The 23,974-nt window shown below is 40.6% G+C and overlaps 2 protein-coding genes across 2 annotated transcripts; one reads left to right on the top strand and one right to left on the bottom strand.

Annotated features, from left to right (window-relative positions):
- Positions 1-3,341: 3,341 nt before the first annotated feature.
- Positions 3,342-8,446, bottom strand: LOC124126963 (mitochondrial transcription rescue factor 1-like). The gene is made up of 4 exons (XM_046490491.2): positions 8,123-8,446; positions 7,629-7,792; positions 6,015-6,087; positions 3,342-4,561 (listed from the first exon to the last, which is right to left on the bottom strand). Exons 1-4 carry the CDS (start codon positions 8,411-8,413, stop codon positions 4,385-4,387), a joined length of 705 nt encoding a protein of 234 aa, XP_046346447.2. The 5' UTR covers positions 8,414-8,446; the 3' UTR covers positions 3,342-4,384.
- A 1,912-nt stretch (positions 8,447-10,358) lies between these two features.
- On the top strand, positions 10,359-23,473 carry LOC124126970. Its single transcript, XM_046490500.2, has 6 exons — positions 10,359-10,437; positions 16,426-16,892; positions 17,527-17,768; positions 18,945-19,118; positions 20,878-20,941; positions 21,782-23,473. Exons 2-6 carry the CDS (start codon positions 16,517-16,519, stop codon positions 22,858-22,860), a joined length of 1,935 nt encoding a protein of 644 aa, XP_046346456.2. The 5' UTR covers positions 10,359-10,437; positions 16,426-16,516; the 3' UTR covers positions 22,861-23,473.
- The last annotated feature ends 501 nt before the right edge of the window (positions 23,474-23,974 follow it).

Here is a 23,974-nt window from a genome sequence, read left to right as displayed (position 1 = left end):
GTATAGCAATCACTTGTCACCAATCAGTATTTCCACATTTAAATCCTTGTCAAAACTATATATATATACTTTTCAGCAGAGGATCAAGGGTCAGAACCCTACTACCTCTTGAATGGATTTGAGTCCTTTAATACCAAGGGTAAGCAACTTCTCACCAGTGTTTTCGTTTTGTTTTTAACAATTAGACCATCTTGCAAAGTCGATACACATTCTGCTGTACATCTCCATGTCACTTGTTCATCTTTTGTGTACTTCCAACCATTTTCTGGAATATTAAGTTATTTTGTAATCGTGACATAATACTCAAGAAATGTAAAGAAAGTGACACTTCCTGTACCTGTTCCTGTTGCAAATGTCCGCAGTTGTAGATCTGAGCCCACTCTCGTCATCTTCAAATCATTACACATGCAGCCATTGCAAGTGCCAAGACCACTTAATGTTCTGTGTGTGTGGGGGGGGGAGGCTTTGATTTTTATGAGAGATATGACATATTTCTTCTCTCAGTATGTTATTTCTTTTTATGAAGGGTGGAACTACACAAATATTTTCACTATTTTTCTACTTTTGAGAACTAAATACTAATGGAAGGATCTGAAATCGGCTGTAATTATGTCAGCCAAGTAGACACAATAAGATAACTTATTTTGCTGCGTGATGTAACGTGAGATGTAACTATCTTGTGATATAAGAAATGTTACATTTGGGATAACATTTTCTTTGTAAAGTACATATTCTCGTCCAGGAATCGAACCCACACTGCCAGAGTGAGGCAGCTAATCGCCAGCACACAAAGTCAGCGATCTAACGCACTCAGCCACTGAAGCTTCCACATAAATGAAAGTCCGACAACTGGTAGTCTAGATCACGTACTTTGTGTACCCCTCTGTCAAGTGATCATAATAAATATCCAACAGTTTCAAATTCAACCAAATGATTTAAACAAATGGGCCTGGACCCCTGTATTCAAGGGTAGTAGGGTGTTTGTGACATGCATAGAAGCAAAGTGTACACATCAGGTTTCTGGATAGATGACCACTTATGTCAAGATTTTATTGTCAGTTGCTAAAGTCTGAAATGATACTTTCCATATTTGTAAAGTCCCATTGTACATGGAACCAAGGGTAACTAAACATCAACAACTTTTATTTAATGTCGTGTATATATTTATTAATATTCAGAATGCTCTTTTTGCATTCAGAACAAGCTGTTTGTTACATTTGTTCTAAAAAGACTGAGTTACTATTGATTTTACTACTAATCCTATTATTATTAAAGTCTATTTACATACTCTCATTATTTGTTATGGTGTTTGAATACAGTTTAATAGAGATTATTTTACGAGCATGTGTGTCAAACTGATTTTACAAAATGAGTGTCAGAATTCTTGTATTTCCCAGAGTGAGACCATGGGTAATAGATTAAAACTGACACAAGTTCCCTAAAATCAGTATGACACACATGCAAGTGTAATAATTTCTTTATTACCCATTATTTCCTAATGCTTTTGAGCTCCCTTTAGAAAACTGCACTGATCATGATCACTGTCTTAAAAAAAACACAATTGTTGAATGACGTCGACAAACTTCAGCTTTGACATAGTTTCTGGTGTTATGTTATTCCAACCTTACGTCACGACAGGATTCATATGACGTCAACAATGCTGTCTGGAGCACGTAAAATATACACTGTGCTTGAAGAAATATTTGCGCTAGTGCACATACACCTTTTATTAACTATGGGTAATAAAGGTCTTATTAAACTGAGTGAGTGATGTCATAATTGGCAGCTCAGTTACATGGACTGTAAATAATTGTGTTGTGCCAGTGAACCAGTGTCTAAAGCATGAGAAACTTCTGGTTGTTAAAACATGATGATACACAAAGTCATATTGTTACCACTCACGCTCTTTAGTGAGCAACCACCTCTGTGGTCTCGTGGATAGAGCATCTGCCCAAAGAGCATCTGGTCTGTGGTTCAATCCCACATACAACAAGGACTGGTCGGCTTGGAGTCAGTATACTGTGTCTGAGTGAGGCATCCATGTTAAACTGCGACATGGTATCTCGGGGCCTATAAGTGCAATAATCTCAAACGCGACATTAATCCTCATTTCACCTCACCTTTTGTAAGCACATGCTACTGAGGACCTATTCTGCCCTGGATTAATTCTGGCAAGAAGCTATAAAATACAGATTATTTTGGGGACAAGAGGGTTCAAGATCGTTACACAAATATAGCAACGTACGTGTACTTGTACTAGTCCGGACTAATGCTAGCCCACTGAGATACCATGTTGCAATTTAAAATGAATACCTAACTCAGACACAGTATACTGACTCTGAGCCTACCAGTCCTTGTTTTGTTCCCCTATATCAGGCACAAGACAGGGTAACACCAAGTACCATCTTTTAGCATCTTTTGGTATGACGCAGCCCGGGATCGAAGCCACAACCTTCCACTCTCCAGGCAGATGCTCTATCCACTAGATGACGGAGGCGGTCTTCACTTAGGAGAGAGAATCCATTTTACAAGCTGTTGAAAATACCATATGACCTGTTTAAGCGCCGGACTCTTATGAGGGACCAGTCTTATATAACTGCTCGAAATATGGGTTCACAGTGATTGCTGTGTACTGAACATCAAACGTCTCCCATCTTTTCTGTGGCACGAATGAAAACCCAAGAATAATTTATTGGCACAATAATCTTGAAATTATAGCGCTTGGCTACTATTTACTGCCAGGCGTTTTATTCACCACCTGAACTACCTGCTGGCTGAAACAAATGAACCCTTGACACTAGGGCTGGGATGAGTCCAAATATACTACCCGGGTACCCATGCCCCCTATTACCCGACCCTACCCGGGTACCCGCTGCAGGTCTCAAGAGTTGGGTATGAAATGTCTGACTGGGGATAGTTTGACCGTAGCTGTTGAAAAATATATAAAGATATACGTATAAAACGATCTGGTCACGCATACACAGAAGTTGACTGAAGTTTTATCTTTATTCAAACATAAAAGTCAGAAGGAATGGGTGCATAGTCAGAAAGAAATGCGAACATCAGTGACTTGTAGTGTAACCATATAGTTGTAGATCATTTTTGTCATTAAACAATATATCACATGACTAACCACGGGTCCGGGTAGTCCTGTGGTTAACCGGGGCCTACTCAGTACCCACCCGACCCGAGTAGCCAAGTTACCCGTACCAGCCCTACTTGACACTTATCAAAGGAAATATGGTACGCCTACATCCATCAAAACAATCAGGCCACTGTACACATACACAAGATGTTCTCAACAGTGTCATACATTTGAAAAACAACAACTTAACACCATGGACAGTGAATATTTTTTATTATTATAGGTACATATAAAATATATCGAATATCAATTCCTTGCATAATACTGCAATAAATTCAAATAAGCACTGTAAATGCCCATAACACATGATTTAATGTGCGTAAGATTAGTAGTAAAGGTACACTGCAACAATAGCTCCCAAATTGACTTAAAAGAACATGCAGACAGGGTCAAACCACATGCAAAACATCCTGATATCATACAACAAACAAACACACCACTTACACAAGTGAACTGATATGCTGACAAATTCCATAGTTTTCAAAATGCCCCTAATATGAAATCTCAAAACGAGTTCTCTTTAAGAAAACTTTGGAGGATCCCCCAGGCTTCGGTCTAATTGGTAAATTGTGCCCTCATCACAGTTGAGGCAGTGTGGCAACAATGGGTCCTGTGACGGTCCTAGATCAAGAAGTCAGTCCTAGCTGCAAGAGGTCAGCCCCACATGCAAGTGGCCAATCAGATGCAAGTGGTCACTCCTAGATGCAAGAGATCAGTCCTAGATGCAAGAGGGCAGTCCTAGATGCAAGAGGTCAGTCCTAGTTGCAAGAGGTCAGTCCTAGATGCAAGTGGCTAGTCCTAGATGCAAGTGGCCAGTCCTAGATGCAAGTGGCCAGTCCTAGATGCGAGTGGTCGGTCCTAGATGCAAGTGGCCGGTCCTAGATGCAAATGGCCAGTCCTAGATGCAAGTGGCCAGTCCTAGATGCATGTGGCCTGTCCTAGATGCAAGTGGCCAGTCCTAGATGCAAGTAGCCAGTCCTAGATGCAAGTGGCCAGTCCTAGATGCGAGTGGTCGGTCCTAGATGCAAGTGGCCAGTCCTAGATGCAAGTAGCCAGTCCCAGATGCAAGTGGCCAGTCCTAGATGCATGTGGCCTGTCCTAGATGCATGTGGCCAGTCCAAGATGCAAGTGGCCAGTCCTAAATGCAAGCTGAAGTCACAGTCACAATTTTAAAGGGAACAAGAGTCCTTTTATTCCCTGGTGTATACCACTCGTTCATCCTCAGGCACTCCCCTTCCTCTAATGGGACTGCCCATCATCTGTAGGATCAAATGCCTTCCTCCACACTTGAACTTTAACCGCATGCTTGTCGGTGCGAGTCTTTTCACCCAGAATCTTGAGCACCTTCAATCTCTTCACTTTCGTTTCATCTTCTGCATTCTGTATGATCATATCCACATAGTCTCCTTCAACTAACTGAAAAGAAATCAAACATCTGTGAGAACAAACTTTTTGATGCTGGTAGTGGGCTTAATGAAAAATTTGGTCGGTTAGACAAATTTTATTTCTTTCAACATAAGTTTTACTGATTTTGTTTCAAAATCATGTCCCACTAATCACCAGGCTGCCAAATGTTATGAGAGGCAGTGTCAAAAAATGTTTGTGCTCTGCAGAGTGAGTTAGTGAGTATGGTTGTATGCCACTTTTAGCAATATTCCAGCAGTATGACAGCTGGGGACACCAGAAACAGGCTTCACACATTGAACCTATGTAGGGAATCAAACCTGGAACTTCAGCATGGCGAGCAAATGCTTTAACCACTAGGCTACCCCACGCCCCGTAATAACGTACCAAAGGATTAAAATGTTCACTCATTCACTCAGTGATCTATATTTTAAAAGTTTTCACTCAGTAGAGTGTATGTGAATAGAGTCAACAATTAGTTTTGTCGTTATATTTTGTGAGATCTTCACCAATTACTTGTCTTATGTAAGATGAGCCCCTTATTCACGATTGTCTTATCCATCACCACGCTCAGGTGAGTGAGTGAGTTGTGTTTAACGTCGCTTCTAACAGTATTCCAGTCATATCACGGCGTGTTAGCTTAATGTGGGAGGAGAGTCCGAAGTGATGCAGGTGTCCGATGTTTACCACTTCGGTGAAACCCACAAGCACGGGTATGGTGCTGACAAACCTAGAAATATAATCAGGGCGAACCAGGACAATCATAGGTTTCTGGCATGCACCCGTGCCTCCCCGCTCACGCTCAGGTGAACTTGTACCCATAATAGTAACTTCATTGGTTTGTTGTTTAATGCCGCACTCAGCAATATCACAGCATTATGACGGCGGTCTGTAAATAATCGAGCCTCGACCAGACAATCCAGTGATTGTCATCACGAGCATCGATCCACACAATTTGGATACAATGACATGCATCAACAAAGTCAGCGAGCCTGACCACTCGATCCTGTTAGTCGCCTCTTATGACAAGCATAGTCACCTTTTATGGCAAGCATGGGTTGCTGAAGACCTATTCTACCCCGGATCTTCACAGATCCATAACAGTAAGTGCTGGACAAATAGGAAGACACCACATAAACCATCAGACAGACTGGGTGCCGGCCCGATCGTTGAAACTGTGCAGCTTCTCAAACACCTGTAACCCATTTTAACCTCCACTAAAGGGATGCCCTCAGTGCTAGATTCTTTCGTTTAGGGGACGATCTTGCCTGTCATTTTTCATCGTCATTTTTACGGTATGTTCCCTTTTTCAAATTTAATTTTGGTCAACCATATGTGATTACATATCCCTTAAAGTATAAATTTCTGCAAAGTTGCTATGTTGACTTTACTCGCGCTCGAAGACTACAAACATGCATATTGGCCACTAAAAAATTGTGCCTACGTTACATCCAACTGTACATACCTGTTTACTTTTCTTCAGAAGCACATTGCCATTTAGTCTAAGTCGATTAGCAAGAAACAGCTTATCAATTTTTCTGGAAAGACAATGATAATTGCACTCAATAGAGGTGCATGGTATTATCAGTATACCATGACATGAAATACTAATGAATACATATCACAATACGTTTGGAAAATACCAGTATATTGCATTTTTCAAAATCATGCACATCTTTATCTTTTTGGCATTTTGCACAAGTGACAACAACGGACAAGTCGAATTGAAATTATGATATTTGAAACTGTATCCTGTGATTGCAAGAGCGAAACTATTTGTGACCAGTTTCCTGTATATTATGTGTATTACTGGTACTTCATCTGTTTTGACCATAGCAACATCCAACAACAAAGTTGTCAAAAATTGGCGAGGGAAGTGCAGCCGAGTACAGTGAGTGAACTTATTTAACTGCATGTAACTTTGTTATAATATTAAATATCCTACAGATTTCAACTCCAAAAAAATGATTTAAACAAATGGCCATGGACCCTTCTATTCAAGGGTAATTGGGAGTTTGTGACTACATAGAAGCAAAATAGACAAAGTTTTGTGTACTAGGATTAGGGATGAGTGACTATATTGCAATGCATATCTTAACCATAACAGTGTGCAAAATAAAATCTGAAAAAAATAAGACTCACATTTATATTTTTACTAAGAAATGAAAGTGTGTGTGAGTTGGCTTTAGCATTGTATATCACAGCAGTGAGACAGGCTAAATGGAATGAGATATCTTGTATATAACGGCAGGAAACAATATTTTACATTAATATTCATATAATTTCACATGTTACCCTAAAATATACTTGTATCAATTTGTAATGACACATGACCCCATGAAACAATACTCAAATCATGGCTAAGAGTTCCACAATGCACTTAATATTTACAGGATCGTAATACAGCTAGTTCTAACTTTTCAGTTCATTAACCAAACTCATGGCAAAATATCTGTAAACAGTAAAATGAAAAGCGTGAGCAATGTTCATTCGAGACTATGCCAGACATTATAAGAGATTTCTCTTATCACTGCACAGTCGCCTTACTGAAGTTTATTTGAAAGGAGCCAAACGATTGGTTAATATATTATATTGGTTGTCATGTATGTGATGACTGATTGGCTGTAAAACTGGGGACATAAGAAATGGGCTTCACACATTGTACCTATGTGGGGAATCGAACCCAGGTCTTCAGCGTGATAACAAAAAGATTCATGTTTTAACCACGAGGCTACACCCACATCCCCCACTACCTCAGAGAATTCTTTCACAGAAAATTGCATCAGATAGCAAGACTGTGAGAGTAGGGCAAATCTGACATTTACTCTGAACCTAAGTCAAAATTAAACCAAACTCAAAGGGAACACACATATCACAAGGCTGAACTGCATCATGTCATGTTGAAAAACACACAAAAATAAACATGATGATGGAATGTACATGTAACTTTCCTAAATTCAAACATTAAACTTTGTTGGCTATTTTTGTGTAGGGCCCCCTTTTTCATAAAAAGATTCATGTTTTAAAACGTTATGGGCCCTGTCAATCAAATCCTGAAGGCCTAAATATGGTGACTAACTCGCGTCCTGTGTTCATTCCTTTACTGAGAATGCTGTCAGTTCGGAGAGAGCGGACATGGAGTTTCATCACAGATCCACCATCATCAGTGATGTCATCATCATCCTCATCCTCATCCTCACTATCCTCTTCCTCATCACTGTCACTGTCACTTGAGCTATCAGCCTAGATGGGACATAACATAATGAGTCATAAATCATGCTAGTCATGCTATAACCACTAGTCAGACTGACCATGCCTTGATTAAAAAAAGCCCACTGGTAAACTGGTAAATTGCTGAGTGTGGCATAAAACAACCTTCAATCATTCATTCATGCTATCACCTGGTTCATGATGCCACTGTTCTCTAGGGTAGTTATTAGAAGGACCCTGTCATATAACTATAATATAACCTAGCTGTAGGCTTACATAGATCTTACATCGTCTAACTCATATCCATAATAAGTATATTTCAAGTACAATAATTTGTGAGTCAAATCTACATACAAAACTTACCTTGTTTTTACTTTTCTTCTTTGCATATCCTCTAAGACCATTACTTAAAGAAACTGAAGGGGTCAGAAATTTGGACACGCCCCATCTTTGACCGGCGGTCAGTGAAATCTGGCTGTGGAGAGGTCTCAGACATTGACGCCGCGTTGCAGATAGTAATGCATTGTTGTCGATCTTGTAACCAGAGGCAGGTACAAACAGCCTGTGTTTCATTAAACAGTTGAATATATGTTTCCTCTCGTTCATCAATATCCGTGTAGAAGGCATACTGAAAAACTGCAAGATGCCAGACATCAATGCTTCACTGCACGTGCACACGAAAACCGAATCAGGGTCATCCGGTAGTGCAGTACTTCAACATAAATAAATATAAAAAAACTTTAAACAACCCTTAGAATTAACGTAACAACACTTTTACTATCTCATATCAGTGTAGTGTGAATTGTCATGGAAAAAGAGGGCAGTAGCAGCGTACTTAGCCCCCCAGATGAGGTCGCACTAGATTGGGGGACATGGAACCGGAAGTTGCAAAGTGCGTGAAAGTGTAAAAGATGAAATGAAAAAAGAACGGTATAAATGTGTCATTAAAAAATAACTTGCTCAGTAGTTTTTAAACAAAAAGTTGTGGAAAATGTAAAAAATACATTTTCCATTTAGCTAAAAACTACGACAAATGCAAAGTAGGCGGAATAATTGTATTATATCAAACATGCAGTCATACACGAATTTAGTAACTCCGTAAAGCATGAAATATCTAAACACTTCAAAAATAATAAGATATGTATTGAAGTATTAATTTTAGTATAGAGGTTTATAAATCTAGTTAATGAATACGAAAAAATAAAACGAGTTAACCTAATGTATTTGGCGAAATATGTTCAATGCTCACAATGAAATCTGTCCACATACTCGTACCTATTCTTCCAAACTCGTCATCTTTTCCAAATGTGGTTTAGAAGTCTTTGAATAAACCTGCAGTGAATTCACAAATTCTGACTTGAGATCCCCAATGTACATTTTCGACATGAGAATAGTATGAGCTGCAATGTTTGACGCCCTTTATGGTATGGTCGATGACGTGCAATGTATACTACTCAAAACAAGTAAAGGACACCCACAACTTGAAGGCTGTGTGTTGCAATATGCACCAGCCATGACACATTAACTATAGGTAGATCTATATGAAATATGAAAAAAATCGTGTGTTCTGTAACTTTGTTCTGAGTCGTAAAGTGTCTGTGATCTTCTGTATGCTCCTGGCAATAAGTTAAGGCGAACTATAGTCCTGAAAATGGAATCACGAAATATCGCGATGACTAATTAACGAAGATGGCTGCATGTGTGCTAATACTTATAAAGTGAAAATAAGCCATTCCGCCAATAAGGAATATTACATTAATGACAAAAGTTGCAAAGTGCGCTTTATTTCAATTGGCGAGGACTATACATGACTTTTTTTCATTTCCTCTTTTGTTTTAGCAGAGCCCAGACGTAATGTTGTTGGAGTCATATGCACCGGAAACACCCGCAAAATATTTTAACAAATCAGAAATTTCATCATTAAAATTTTCAAGGTATACGGGGCACTGGGTAATCGAGTACTCAAAGCGTTCGCTCGCTCGCTCGTCACGCCGAAGGAGCGGGTTTGATTCCCAAAATGGGTACAGTGTGTGAAGCCCTGGTGTTCCCTACTGTGATATTGCTGGAATATTGCTAAATGCGGCGTAAAAACCAGCTTACTGAAAACATCTGCCTCTGTAATATAGAGTACATGATTTGGTATTTGAAAAATGTAAATTATAGATCTATTGAGCTAGTTAATGGATCACACCACCTACGACATACGTGTGCTCTTATCATATGTCAAATACGGTAACGAAAGCAAACACTGACTTTGAGAAAATATCGAACCATTAATTTACAATCTCAATAAGTCGTCTCCAAGATGTATTCTTCAGCAGACTAATTATTATGTGGTTCAGTCTGGAAATATAACTGGATATACACTTATCATCATGTTGTATTGTGCCAAATGTCATAGTTAATTAAGACACTCGCATCTGTGACTCTTGATACAGACCGTAGCGACGCCAAGTCAATTTACAACTGTAACAGTTTCCACACATGCACACAGCACGATTGTCAGTTTGTAACATTGGGGATCTCGTGATAATCGTGGCGATATCTCTATGTCGAGCGTTACCACGACAACTAGCTATTTATAGCACACAGCGATTGATGTAGGTCAGAGAGCTCAAACTTCCATTGCAGATATCGTAGAACATGTCGGCACAAACATGGTATTCTGGGACACTGGGGTAAGTGTTGTTAGCCCATGCTTTGTATTTGTATCCTGAATGAACTTGTGGTGTCTGGTTTTCTCAAAGGGAAGACCGAGGTGGTCGCAATACACCTCAAACAAGATATCTCTCGAACATTGTGTTGAAGTTAGTCCATATGGACTTTGTCGTTGTCTTCGTTGGAAAATTATCCACACAAAATGTAAATGTCCACAGTCATGAAAACAAATTATTTCACTACATCCTGTCAAATAATGAAGCCATCAATATCAATTGCATTTGTTTCCATGTCTATCATTTCAAGCAATAAATACCCCTTGATCTTAATCAACCGTTGACTTTTTATGTCTGATAATATCATCAAATATGTAATATTGATTGGTTTTTGTGTCTCCAGGAATGTATGTATGTCTGTATATATATGTATATATGTATATATGACTCATACTGTTTTGTATCTGTCCCGTAATGGAATGTTTCTGCAATAAATATTATCTTATCTCATCTTATGGTGAAAGTGACTTAGCTTAAATTCAGACACAACGGTATGTCGAAGTGTCTGTTGATTGTCGCCAGACTGCATGTTGTAGGCTGCAGATTAATGGGAAAATGGCAGAACAGAACAGAGTGAGTGAGTAAGGTTTTACACCGCCTTTAGCAATATTCCGGCAATATTACGGCGGGGGACACCAGAAATGGGCTTCACACATTGTACCCATGTCGGGAATCGACCCCGGGTCTTCGGCGTGACGATCGAACGCTTTAACCATTAGGCTACCCGACCGCCCCAGAACAGAACATCAAAGACAATTAAAGTGATAAATTAGTAATAGTTTACGAAATGTCTTTTAAAGAGCGGTAAGAGGATTGTACATGGAGGTATATTAGCTAGGCCACAATAAATTTTTAATATTAGATTTTCTTTTAAATTGTTCAAAATTGTGTGGCAGGAGGGATTTGTTATGTCTTGTTTTAATAAAACAAATTTAAATATTTAAAGCACTTGCTGACATTAACCGTCAACCGACGCTTCTTGAGAATAATAACTTTACTGACATGCCACGGACATGTATAATTTGGTTGTTTGTTTAACACCGCACTCAGTAATATTCCAGCTCTATGACGGCGGTCTGTAAATAATCGAGACTTGACCAGACCATCAAGTGAACGACATCATGAGCATCGATCTATACAATTGGGATACGATGACATGCTTCAACCAAGTCAGCGAGCCTGACCACCCGATCCCGATAGTTGTCGTACGACAAGAATAGTCTCTTCTTATGACAAGCATGGGTTGCTGAAGACCCGGGTCAAAAAGCCAAAAGAAGTTTATTGTACAAAAGGCCTCCGGCCCATATACAAGAGAGAGCTACATTGGGATATACATGTTGTATGATTAATTCATTTCTTTGGCTAAAGCATGCTTAATGTATAGAGAAAGATTTAATATATTAGATTCGTTCTTTGTCGTCAGAATAACTACAAAGGCGTTTATCGGTGACATTGCTATTAAATAATCTTTCATAAGATTCTTTCGAAGATCATTGTAAAATGGACAGACAATCACAAAATGAATTTCATTTTCTGTCTCTAGATTACATAATAAACAAATTCTTTTCAGTTTTTCAATGGACAGTTTTCTTCCTTCATGTACAAATAGGTCTAGTAAACCAAGTCGATATTTAATGAAATGTTTTCTTACGTTGTACTGACTGACATAGCCATGTAAAACCCAAACCATGTGAAAATAAAATATATCTTATGTGCGATGTCCAAGTATTCTTTCCCATGTTATCTAAATGTAGAGACGTTGTTCATGCATATGACGGATTTGTAACCAGTTAATATGTAGTGGGTACCTACAACCTACACCCTAAACCATACAATTTTGTGTAGAAGATCCGACACAAAGAAACTTTTTACATGCTAATAAGTGAACCTTCTCTTAACAGTCATAACGTTGAAATCTCCATACTTCAGAACCATACAATAATATTGGTTGTATCTGGGTATCAAAAAGCTTAAAGAAAATATTAGGTAACATCGTTGCAACTTTATGAGCTATAGACATTACACTTATTGAAGCTATCTTTGCACGTCAGGACAAGTCAAGGATACATTTTTTCAATTCATTGTGTGTGAGAACCAGATTCCTAAATATGAATAGTGATCTACTATATTGACTAACTGACCATCGAATGACCATCTTTCTTTCGACGCTATTGGACCACCTTTTCAAAAGAACCCAATTTTAGTTTTTTTCCAAATTTACTGATAATTACCATTCTTTCGTGTATGTACTTAAAATATTGAAATATTTACAACAGTATCTGACACTAAAATGACATCGTCTGCGAAAAGTAGCATTAATTTTTTTTATCAAATCTGGAAACTTTTGGATGCATTGTTTACCACTGGCAGCTATTTCGTAATATAATTCATTTATGAAAAATGAAAATAAGATCGGGCTCAAAATACAGCCTTGTCTTCGGCCCAAAGGACAATCAAAGAAATCTGTTACACCATCCCCGCAACGAACACATGATCTCACATTAGAATACATTGATTTTACAATAGTAAAATTTTCCCACGTAAACCAGCTTTTCGTAGACATGTCCGTAGCTTAAAGCGATTAACAGAATCAAAAGTCTTTTTGAAATCTAGAAATGCTACATACAATTTATGTTTACGCCGTTACAAGGTGTTTTGAATATGCGCATAAAGTGTAAATATATGATCTGAGGTAGAATTACTTTTTCTGAAGCCAGCTTGAAATTCAGGAATCTTATCACTTATGTTCGCCCATTTAGAAATTCTTTTGTTTAATATTGCAGTAAATACTTTTCCTAAAATGCTCATTAATGAAATACCTATATAGTTATCTGGGTCACTCCTGTCTGCTTTTTTATGCAGGGGGATTATTATAGAACATGACCAATTGCAGGGGAAAAAATTGCAAAGAAAAGGCATAACTTGAAATTTAGAACACGTCAACATTTCGATAACTACATTATCAGGCAGGACCAGCTGCTTTTCCCTTTTTGTGGTGATTTATCGAATCTATTATTTCGTCTTCAACAATGGGTGAATCTAGCATAATTTCATCACCATCCGTGTAGCATTACTTAAAACAAGTTTGCATATCATCAATTGCATCATTTGAAAAAAAACCTTTTTAAAATGACAAAGCCACCTCGATGTTGTTATGTTATCTTTAGTAGAAGATCTATTCTGGAGAGATCGTATTTGTTTCCAGAACGCAGATGGTTTGTTAATAGACTTTTTCAGTTTGTCTTGTCTATGTCTACGCATATCAAATTTACATTTCCGACAGCAATGTTTATATTTATTCCTACTTTCGCAATATTGCTTTCTGTCAAGACTAGTACGAGTAGTTCTAAATCTTCGTAGCGCTTTGCGGGCGTTACGTCTTGCAATTCTACATCCAGTAAAAAAAGTTTTATTTTTATCCATGTTCAGTTTTAATTCTGTTCTCATAAAGATGCTGAAGTTAACATAATTTCAACAATGTCATCAAATGCCCCCTCAATATTATTATCAAGTTTATCTAGAAGTGAGTGAGTTAATGCTTTACGTCACATCGGCAATATTTCAGCCATATCGTGACGAGAGTTTATCTAGAAGTCAATGTTTAAATATGTTATACTTTCTTGTAGCTTGCTCAGATAATTGTTCGAATGTTCGTCATTCCATATTAGTTTCTTCTCAGTGAAACCCTCATGTTTTAATTTGTTATGTTTGATTCATATGAGGGCACTTACAAGTCAATTCCAAAGGTAAATGATGAGGTTCTAGACGATCGTCAATATTCAAAATGTTAATATAATGAAAGAAATCGGGAGAACATATAAACTAATCATTAACGCTAGCACTTTGGTTTCCACAATAGGTAAATTCTACAAGGGTATCCCCATACACTCTGCCATTGACAATGAACAACTGAAATGTATACAACATATCTTGCAGCATCTGACCAAATTAATTAATAACAGTGTCATTGGATTTCCGATGTCCAGCGTATACGTTTTCATCTTCTGGGAATGGATGAGTGAGTGAGTGAGTTGGGTTTAACGCCGCTTTTTACAGTATTCCAGTTACATCACGGCATGTCAGCTTAATGTGGGAGGAAAGCCCGAAGTGACGCAGGACACAGACGTTTACCACTTCAGTGAAACCCAAGAGCACGGGTATGGCTTCTGGGAATGGACAGTTACTATGGGCAAAATCGTTTTGTTGAACGACCAGAGGATTGTTTTATTGACCAGTACGAGCATTCATATCTCCACAGACTACACTGATAGAATCTTTAAGCTGCGACCGATTATCTAACAAAAACTCTTCAAGATGATCAATACAACAGTTTGAGACCACATGGTTATAATACGGCGAGCCAGCTAGTGGCATGTCGTATGTACATAGCAAGTTTACATTTTTATTAATTGTAAGTGACACTTTTGATATGTTCAAGCACAGGAGATTATCAACATCTGATTTATTTAACTTACAAAATTTACTGACGGATTGATGGACACATACACAAATACCACCTGACAGCCTTCCGTAGTCAGATAACTTTATTGCTGGTTATAATACATATCATAACCAACTAATCAGCTATTATCAAAGCTACTGTCGACAAAAGTTTCCACAATTTTGTTTCGAAGTCCATTAATATTCCAACTAAGAAAGGGGAATGTTTCGCTTGGACAATCAACGCTTAACGTAACACCGGCGTTGGTAGTGTTCGGATCTTGTGAAGAACTATCCGGGCCTCGGTCAATATCCTAGCTGATAGAAGCATGTGACACTTTCTTTTCAATCCGGTCCTCTAAGAAAAGATCGGCTTTCTCGTGTTTGTCGCAATGCTAAACGTTGCTAATGTTGTTTCCATGGTGCGGGGTTTTGTCACCAATCGACCATCTTTGAAATACCTAAAAGCGTTGGTTCCTTAAGTGCCTGAAGCTGTTGACGTTGACGTGACGTTAGGTCACTAGAAATTCCAAGTCCACCTTCCTTGAATGTGGGTATCGCTTTCAAGGTACGAACTTTGTCATTAGACGAATGTAACTTAGCAATCATTGGGCGAGGCCGATTTGCATTTACACGTATTGTAAATGCGCACGTATTATGTCCAATGGTTTTGAATCATGCATGTTAATTGAGGACAGATAACATTACAGATTACATGCCATTGATTTTTCATCGCCTGCAGCTTCCGGTATTCCGTGGATGAGGATATTATTACGTCTGCTATAGGACTCAAGTCTATCTAGTTCGTTATCAATATTTGTCATCTGATCACAAAAAATGTTGTTTGTTTCGCCTTAAAGTGATCAAATATCAGATTCAAAGTACATTTTGATTACTGATCAGTCATGCGGATAACGAAAGGTGTGCAGTCAGCAGCAAAGTGCATATAATAATGCGATACGGCATATCTGAGTTATCATGACATGTTGTGTATGGCGTGCACCTGTCAACGTGGCTGACTTGGCGGGTCCCGGGTGGATGACAAAAGGTTCCGATTCTAACTCTGTATGTTGCTAGATCCTCCATGTTTTGTTCATAACGTATCCACAGAGTGTTCACACATTAACACATGCCCTTTTGAGGTTGCCAGGTTACTTTGGTTTTGATGTTTAAAGCAAATTCTCGGAGACAACAGGAATGATGATGTGTTCTCCAAAGGGACGTAATCCTTCTTTGTCTTCACAGGTCTGACTTGCATTGCGTTTGTCTTTAGCTTGTCTGTGTGAAGAGGCATTGATTTAAAAAAAGTAGTTCGATTTATTGATTAATTTATAATTATTCATTATACGTTTGGTTTGTCTGAAGCAAATTAAACTGATGGAAAGTCGTACATTATAATTGTAAGTTGCCCAATAAACTACAATACCGGGCCTTGTGGGTATTAAAACTGGCCTTTTCACTGTATATCGAATTGTTTCGGTTAATATTTCCAAGCCATGTTTTATCATACAGATAAACGGATCAGCTCCTTGTACAGCTACACTCGTTCAAGTTTACAGCAGTTTAAAACACCGTGAACCGCGCCAGGCAACCAACACCGGAAATGAGTGATCAAGCGTTGCACATGCTCGTGGGCAAGACCACATCAAAGGAAGCCGACAAACAGTCCGTGCCGGGAAGATTTGAAATCATACACAGACAGCTGACTACGGCACAGGCACGACTGGTTGGCGCAAAGACGGACGATGAGGACACACCTAGTCCTCTTCCCCAGGAGTTTCAGCAGCACACGTCTTCATTTGGCCCCATACGGGCCCCAGTTACCAAGCAAGGTTGGGCGAAGAAGGGACCCAGGGAGCGACGGGTTTTCGAACGATTTATTTATTGTCTTCCGGATATCCTTTCTTTTGTCCCTTCCTTCACATCTACCGTTGAACGCGATCTGCACCTTAAAAGAGAGTACCAGTCCATGGGTTACGGTGAGTACATGTACATTAGGCTATTAGTTCAGAGACCCGTGAAGATCCGGGGTAGAATAGGTCTTCAACAACCCATGCTTGCCGTATAAGGCGACTATGCTCGTCGTAAGAGGCGACTAACGGGATCGGGTGGTCAGGCTCGCTGACTTGGTTGATGCATGTCATCGTATCCCAATTGCATGGATCGATAGTCATAATGTCAATCATTGGATTGTCTGGTTCAGACTCGTTTTCCCCATCAGACACAGCAATCGTTATTCTGAGCCAGCGAGAGACTATTCACATGGTTCAAGAATGCAATGCTGTTTTATTAGCAGTGTGAAATGCTAATTCTAGCGCCCAATAGAGCTGAAAATGCAAAGTGAATATACACCGATCCGTTGACTGGGGCAAAGAGTCTGTAGTGCTTTGAGCATGATCTACTGTATGGAGTATTAGACTGCCGTGGTTTTAAGTAAACATCTCAGCAACACACACCCCTCTGTGCTCTAGCACAGCAGTTACTAGATGCCAAACGAACACCATGAGCGTTTGAGAATCCTCAACTCTCCACACTACTGCTTACGATGTCCATTGAGTCTGTATAGTCCTTGTCAATTACTCACTCACTATATTTTGTTCACTCCACCCCAAGGGTACCCTTTACGTGACTACAACAACGGCTACCCTCGCCCCACCTGCATCTTCATCAACCAGACGGCGGAGGAGTTCCGGGAGTTCCTGGTGGAGCTCTACCCGAACCTAGTGGGCAGGGACCTTCAGGTGTACAGGATGGACAGACAGAAGAAGCTCCTGAAGGTCGTGTCGGGGACTCCCCGGGAGCTCAAGGACATCAATTACAAAGGCATCATCGTCATCATTCCCAGCAGTGTACATGTACGTCATTAAAAGAGACCCGTGAAGATCCGGGGTAGAATAGGCCTACAACAACCCATGCTTGCTGTAAAAGGCGACTATGCTTGTCGTAAGAGGCGACCAACTGGATCGTGTGGTCAGGCTCCCTGACTTGGTTGATGCATGTCATACTATCCCAATTGCGTGGATCGATGCTCATGATGTTAATCACTAGATTGTCTGGTCCAGACGCGTTAAACAACAAACAAACTCTGACACGAGGACAATCATTGAAGTCTGGTGCAGTGAACTGGTTCTGTGGGTTATATACCACGTTATCTCAATAAAGGGGGGCCTAGATCAGGTCGATTTGCAGTGTCCAAGCAAGGCTGGTTCTAGTCTTTCAAAATCTGCTTGGTCATAACTCGAAGGCGTTGAAGGCCGAGGTCAAACTGGTTTCGGGGGCACGGGTGGCCCAGTCGTCTAAGGCGCCGCGATTCGCTGTGCAGAGTTGCGTCCCTTAGGCACGCCAGAAACCTATGATTGTGGGTTCGAATCCCGGTTCGCCCCGATTATGTTTCTAGGTTTGTCAGTACCATACCCGTGCTCGTGGGTTTCACAGAAGTGGTAAACGTCTGAGACCTGCATCACTTCGGGCTTTCCTCGCACATTAAGCTGACACGCCGTGATATAACTGGAATACTGTTAAAAGCGGCGTTAAACCCAACTCACTAACTCACATAACTCATAGCTTAAGATGGCAATAAAACTACTGCCTGTTTGTCTCCAAATGAGAACGATGAATTGCAAAATTACTCAACATCGAAAAAAGTCAACACTGTACACGGCAATGAATACCCTGTACCCAACAATATCTGCTGTTTTTTTTTATTCCCATCACTGGAAAAAAAAGTTGTAAAAGAAACTGTCATGTTGTATTAGATGATGAGTACCCTAAATCTACATGGATGAATTGTATGTCAGAGTCTCACACACGATGCTTATTACATAATCTAGACCTAGATAAAAAATATGCAGAACACATTATAGCTTCCCTCAAAGAACGTGAACATGATCTGTCAGTGTTGGTCATATGTCTCCTGCATGGTGTTTATAGTTAATTTACCATGCTGCCGGCAATGTAGCCCGTTATGAAAGAAATACTGTATGTTTCATCTCAATAAAAAGATTAGTGTAATGATCATATTTTTGTTACAGGGCGATAGACAAGAGGTCCCTGTGACCAGCACGAGCAGCACGAGAGATGACGTCAGTCCACACGTCAACCCGCTGCACGTGCTGTCTGTCAAGCACCTGAAGTACAGCACCCTGTCTCAGAGCCACCCTCACGTTGATGTGACGTCACAAGCCTCACAGACTTCATGTCAGGTGGTGGGTGGCAAATTGGTTTACTCAACTGTGATAATTATTCTTTGTACCTATATATACTCTTCAAAAAAAGATATTTTTGGCCATAAAAGCAAAATTAGCGGACCAAGAGGTGCAAAATAAAGAGGTTTAATGTGTTGTAGTGACAGTGACAAATTTCCCGGATCAAAATGATCACAACAAGGACATGAAAACACGTACGATTCGGAAAAAAGGTACCCAGTGCATTAACAAAAGGTCCATATGGAGCTGCACGTACTGCACGTGCAGCAGCACTATGAACGGTATTAAAGCGCAGGGTTTTTGATTGCCTGGCATTAGGTTCGATCTGCGTCAATCGAACAGTGACAGTTCAACAACATGGCAAGATTAACAGAAGTGCAAAGAAACAACGTCATAGGCCGCTTGCCAGCAGGGGAATCCCGATCAGCTGTAGCCAGGGTTTTCAATGTAGCGCCCAGCACCATCAATAGCATGGGTCAACACGTGATCGGCCAAGGTCGGGACGACCAAGAGTAGCCACCCCCGCCCAAGATCGCTACATCCGATTGTGCCACCAACGTGAAAGGTCGACCACAGCCACCTCAACCGCATCCCATTACCAGGACTGTGCAGAATCTTCGACCAGACCCTACGAAACCCGTCTAAGAGCAGCAGGTCTACGAGCAAGACGTCCTGTTCGACACGTCATATTGAGTCGACAACATCGTCAACAACGACTGCATTGGTGTCGTCAACACAGGGTGTGGCCTCAACTGCGATGCAGAAATGTCTGGTTCAGCGACGTATCAAGATTTCTCCTCCGTCGAGCACGGGTCGGGGTAGAGTTATGATGTTGGCGGCTATCTCTCATAATGGCAGGATTGTTTGGTCCATATCCAGGTCAATCTTACGGCTCAACGATACATCAATGAAATTCTCCTACCACACGTCCTCCCATTTGCAGCCAACGGCAACGGTGTATTCCAGCAGGACAACGCTCGACCACATACAGCACGGATCACAAGAGCCTGTCTACACAACAACGTTGATGTTCTCCCCTGGCCCTCCAGATCCCCGGATTTGAATCCGATAGAGTACCTGTGTGATGAATTGGATAGACGGCTACGCCGACGTAAACCACAACCCCAGACGTTGCAGCAGTTGTTTTTTTTGGTGTTGCAGGCCGAGTGGGCTACCATTCCCCAGGATGTGATTCGCATACTCGTCTCTTCCATGGGCAGGAGATGTCAGGCCGCTATCGATTCCAACGGGGGACATACGCGCTATTGATGGTAGCTGACCTTCACCTTGTGATTTTCCTGTGTACCGATAACTGAGATGACTACAATCACCAAGTGTTCTCTCCACAACATTTTGGCTCAATACCTTGTACGGTTCCTCGTATAAATGTATTTTCCTACCTCACACAAATCTGGCTATGCGTTTCTTTTTTTAAAGAGTATATTTAGGGACCATTTGATATTCAGGGGTGTGGGGTGTGCGCGCGCGTGCGTGCGTATGTGTGTGTGTGTGACCAACTACGTTTCTCAAATTTGTAAGTTTCAAAATCCACGAACACGGGTATTGTGCCAACAGATCAAGGGTCATAATCGGCGAATCTTCATTCTTACAAATTATCAGCGGATTCTCAGGGGACACAACTCTGCACAGCAAATTTCGGTGCCTTCGACCACTGGGTTACGGGCGCCGTCAACCAAAAGCAGATGTCGGACATGTTTTCTCCCATTATATCCAATGTTTCATGTTGTCTGTTGTACAGAAGGAAGAACCCATGGAGCCAACCGTGCCAGCAGTATCCGAGGATGGAACTTCAGACGCCTCTGGTAGTAGCTTTAACGACATGTTTCTGTGCTGATAGCGTATAGTAGGATGTCAGGCACTATATACAACTGAAACGAAGACGATGATTACATAAGAAAAAATCGGTCTGGTGTTCTTTAACTTTTGTTTTGTTTCATATATTATGTGCATAGCCAGGGATGTATGAATTAATCGTCATTTAAGAGTTTCGTTTCTTTGAACCAGCCCGGCTGCAACCGCCAACTGGAATAGCAAGCGGCACAAACAACAACCAAACCTAACTAAATCTACACATGGCAGCACCGATGTACTTTAAGGTTGCCACCCGTGAAGATTCCGGGGCAGAATAGGTCTTCGATCCCAATTGCGTGGATCGATGCTCATGATATTAATCACTGGATTGTCTGGTCCATACTCGATTATTTACAGACCGCCGTCATATAGCTGGAATATTGCTGAGTGCGGCGTTAAACAACAAACCAACCAATCAACCAACTTTAAGGTTGCCTGTGATAATCAAAACTGCTGGAATTGTTCCTCATTATCTTCCCAGGTCGCTTCCTATTTTGAGATACAGACAGTAACCTATAGTTACAGTAGCCCTATAGTTTCTAATTTTCAGACCATATTCTTGACTTGGTTTGGTTAACATTAAGTTATCTGTTAGTAGGGTGAGACCCAAAACGCAAGTACCTATAATAGCGAAAATTACTTAGTTTAGAAATATGTATTCGTCGTTACATTAAATTATATAAATAGTAAACATAATTATGTATTTATTACCTGTTCTACTTCTTTAATTGTATAGTATTTGTATGACTGCCTTGTTTTGTACTGTGACTGACTATACATTTGTACTCAAGGTGACGTCAGCAAGATACTGTCCCTGGCTCTCCTGGAGAGGCTGAGCCTGGGAGCTGCTCGCACCTTGCTCATCTCGCGTGACACGTTCGTGGATGACGTCATCAAGTTCTACAAGGACGACCCAACCGTCGTGGCCTGTGATCTACTGGTGCTTGTTCAAAATAGTAGAAATGGCGACCTTGAAGAGATGGGTACCAACAGAATATTCACTGAGTTTTGGAGAAAGGCTTACAAGTATTGGTTTGTTGGGAATGAAGAACTTGTACCTAAACTGTCGCCATTGGCGAGGCGAGAATTGTTTATTATCCTCGGGAGAATACTTGCTCATGGTTTGATTCTGTTGAACTATTGGCCATTGAAGTTGTCCAGGGTTTGCACACGTGTGGTGTTGACAGACCAGGAAGCTTCAGATAAACTAATGATGGCTTCATTCAGATGCATACTGTCGGAAAGTGAAAGGGCGGTCATTAAGGACCTGGAAGATCAGGTTGAGAGGTGTGATGGGTATGACTCGCCAGCAACTATGGCACAAGCTGCTATAGCCTTAGCACCTTATGGATGCACCCAACTTCCTTCAGCAGACAGTCTTAGAACTTTCCTTACTGAGATGGCTATCCAGTACTGTTATTGTCGACCATATTGGCCGCTGACACAGATGAGCGGATCATTCAAGAACTCCTCAAACTCTACTTTCAGGACAGTTACAGAATCAGACATTACCGATTTATACAATGTTCTTCAGCCAACAGCTACATCAGTAACAAAGAAAATCTCTTACTCCTACTCGGACAGCGTCAGAGACAAAAGTTTTGAGAAATCTGTGAGCGCCTTTTTGGAAAAGGTTTTGTTGAAGCTTGGCAAAGACCAGCTGAGGCGTCTTCTTCTCTTATGGTCAAGTACTGAATGTCTGAATATGAAGGTTCTTCACGTAACGTTCTCGGAGTCAGCTCAAGTATCTGCACCTGTGTTTGATGGGTTTGCTAACCTGTTGTGCCTCAGCCGGTACTTCCCTTCTGCTGAGGTGTTACAGGACCACCTGGAGACGAGCTTGGAGGAAAGTGTTGCTTTCAGGCTGTGATTGTAACTCAGGGGCATCCCACGGACGGCAAGTGTTCGTTTGGGATCAGGGAATAATACGTTATACGAGGCATCTTAACATCAGCTTTGGAGTGTCATGTTCTCTCAACTGTCGCCTTTAAGACTGCTTTTTAACTTTTGGGTCGTTATTTTCTTCAGTACAGAGTGCTAATGGTACTACGAATCACCAGAATCATGAGATTTACACCCTTGACATACAATTAAATTACTTATCACATACCTGGGTGTGATACTGATACAAAGTCAGAATATAAACACCAAATTGTGTTCTCTTAATATGTAATAAAGATACAATGGAGGTCACTGCACGGGATACCACCATCAGGATTGGCATGCACATCTTCCCGAGGCAAGGGAGGTAACTACTATATAAGTCCAGTTTCCTCCCTTGCCAAACTAGGCTTGAATTTTGTTGCTTGATTAAGAGTTACGCCCCTTTTATGTCCCTGCTCTAATCAGATTCCACCTCTTATATCACTTGCATTTGATTCAAACAAAATGTCAGAGCCCACCCAAGAGGATCTGATCAAGTTAACCGACACCCAATGCATGTGGATTGTAGCAGAAGACTTGAACACCTTCATTAAACACATGAACACATTTGGAAAATATTTGTTGACGCCCAGTTGACGGTACAAATGCTTTGCAAATCCGGCAATGGACCGAAATCTGCACGGCAGTCGCCGTTTTGATTACACTCTCAGTTCTCGGTACCGCTAAACAAAGATCTGATTTCGCGAACTTTGACCGACCAATGGAATGACTAACAAGAAATCGACAATAGCCAATCAGAAGGCAGCCTAATCGAGCTCTACGGCACGAGTTTCAAACTGGTGACTACGCTTCGAAACATATTTTGCCATATACTCGATTAAATAATTCAAAACTGAACAAAAGAACATTCTGGAATCGCTAATAGATGGTCTAGATTGTATGAATACAGACATAAAGCCCATAACTGTCGTTCGGAATACCCTGTTTTTTGTTTTTTTGAGGATGCACGATCAAAAATCACTGTCACTTTCGTATCTGGTAAGCGATGCTCTGATTGGTCAGATATAAGGACGTTCTGACATGACCCGCAATGGGATGTC

Source organism: Haliotis rufescens, unplaced genomic scaffold, assembly GCF_023055435.1.
Source record: "Haliotis rufescens isolate VD_foot unplaced genomic scaffold, xgHalRufe1.0.p SCAF_5, whole genome shotgun sequence".
Taxonomy (NCBI): Eukaryota; Metazoa; Mollusca; class Gastropoda; order Lepetellida; family Haliotidae; genus Haliotis; species Haliotis rufescens.
Note: the sequence above shows the minus strand (reverse complement) of the source record. Positions and strands in the feature narration are given on the sequence as shown.

Bases quoted from the DNA above. Each gene is read 5' to 3' on its own strand.
- LOC124126963 (XM_046490491.2), bottom strand. From the start codon at position 8,413: ATGTCTGGCATCTTGCAGTTTTTCAGTATGCCTTCTACACGGATATTG. The intron at 6,088-7,628 runs GTTAGTCACCAT...TTGTCTTTCCAG, and splicing joins GGAATGAACACAGGACGCGA to AAAAATTGATAAGCTGTTTC. The intron at 4,562-6,014 runs GTATGTACAGTT...ATTTCTTTTCAG, and splicing joins TTCTGAAGAAAAGTAAACAG to TTAGTTGAAGGAGACTATGT.
- LOC124126970 (XM_046490500.2), top strand. From the start codon at position 16,517: ATGAGTGATCAAGCGTTGCACATGCTCGTGGGCAAGACCACATCAAAG. The intron at 19,119-20,877 runs GTGGGTGGCAAA...TCTGTTGTACAG, and splicing joins CACAGACTTCATGTCAGGTG to AAGGAAGAACCCATGGAGCC. The intron at 20,942-21,781 runs GTAGTAGCTTTA...TTTGTACTCAAG, and splicing joins TGGAACTTCAGACGCCTCTG to GTGACGTCAGCAAGATACTG.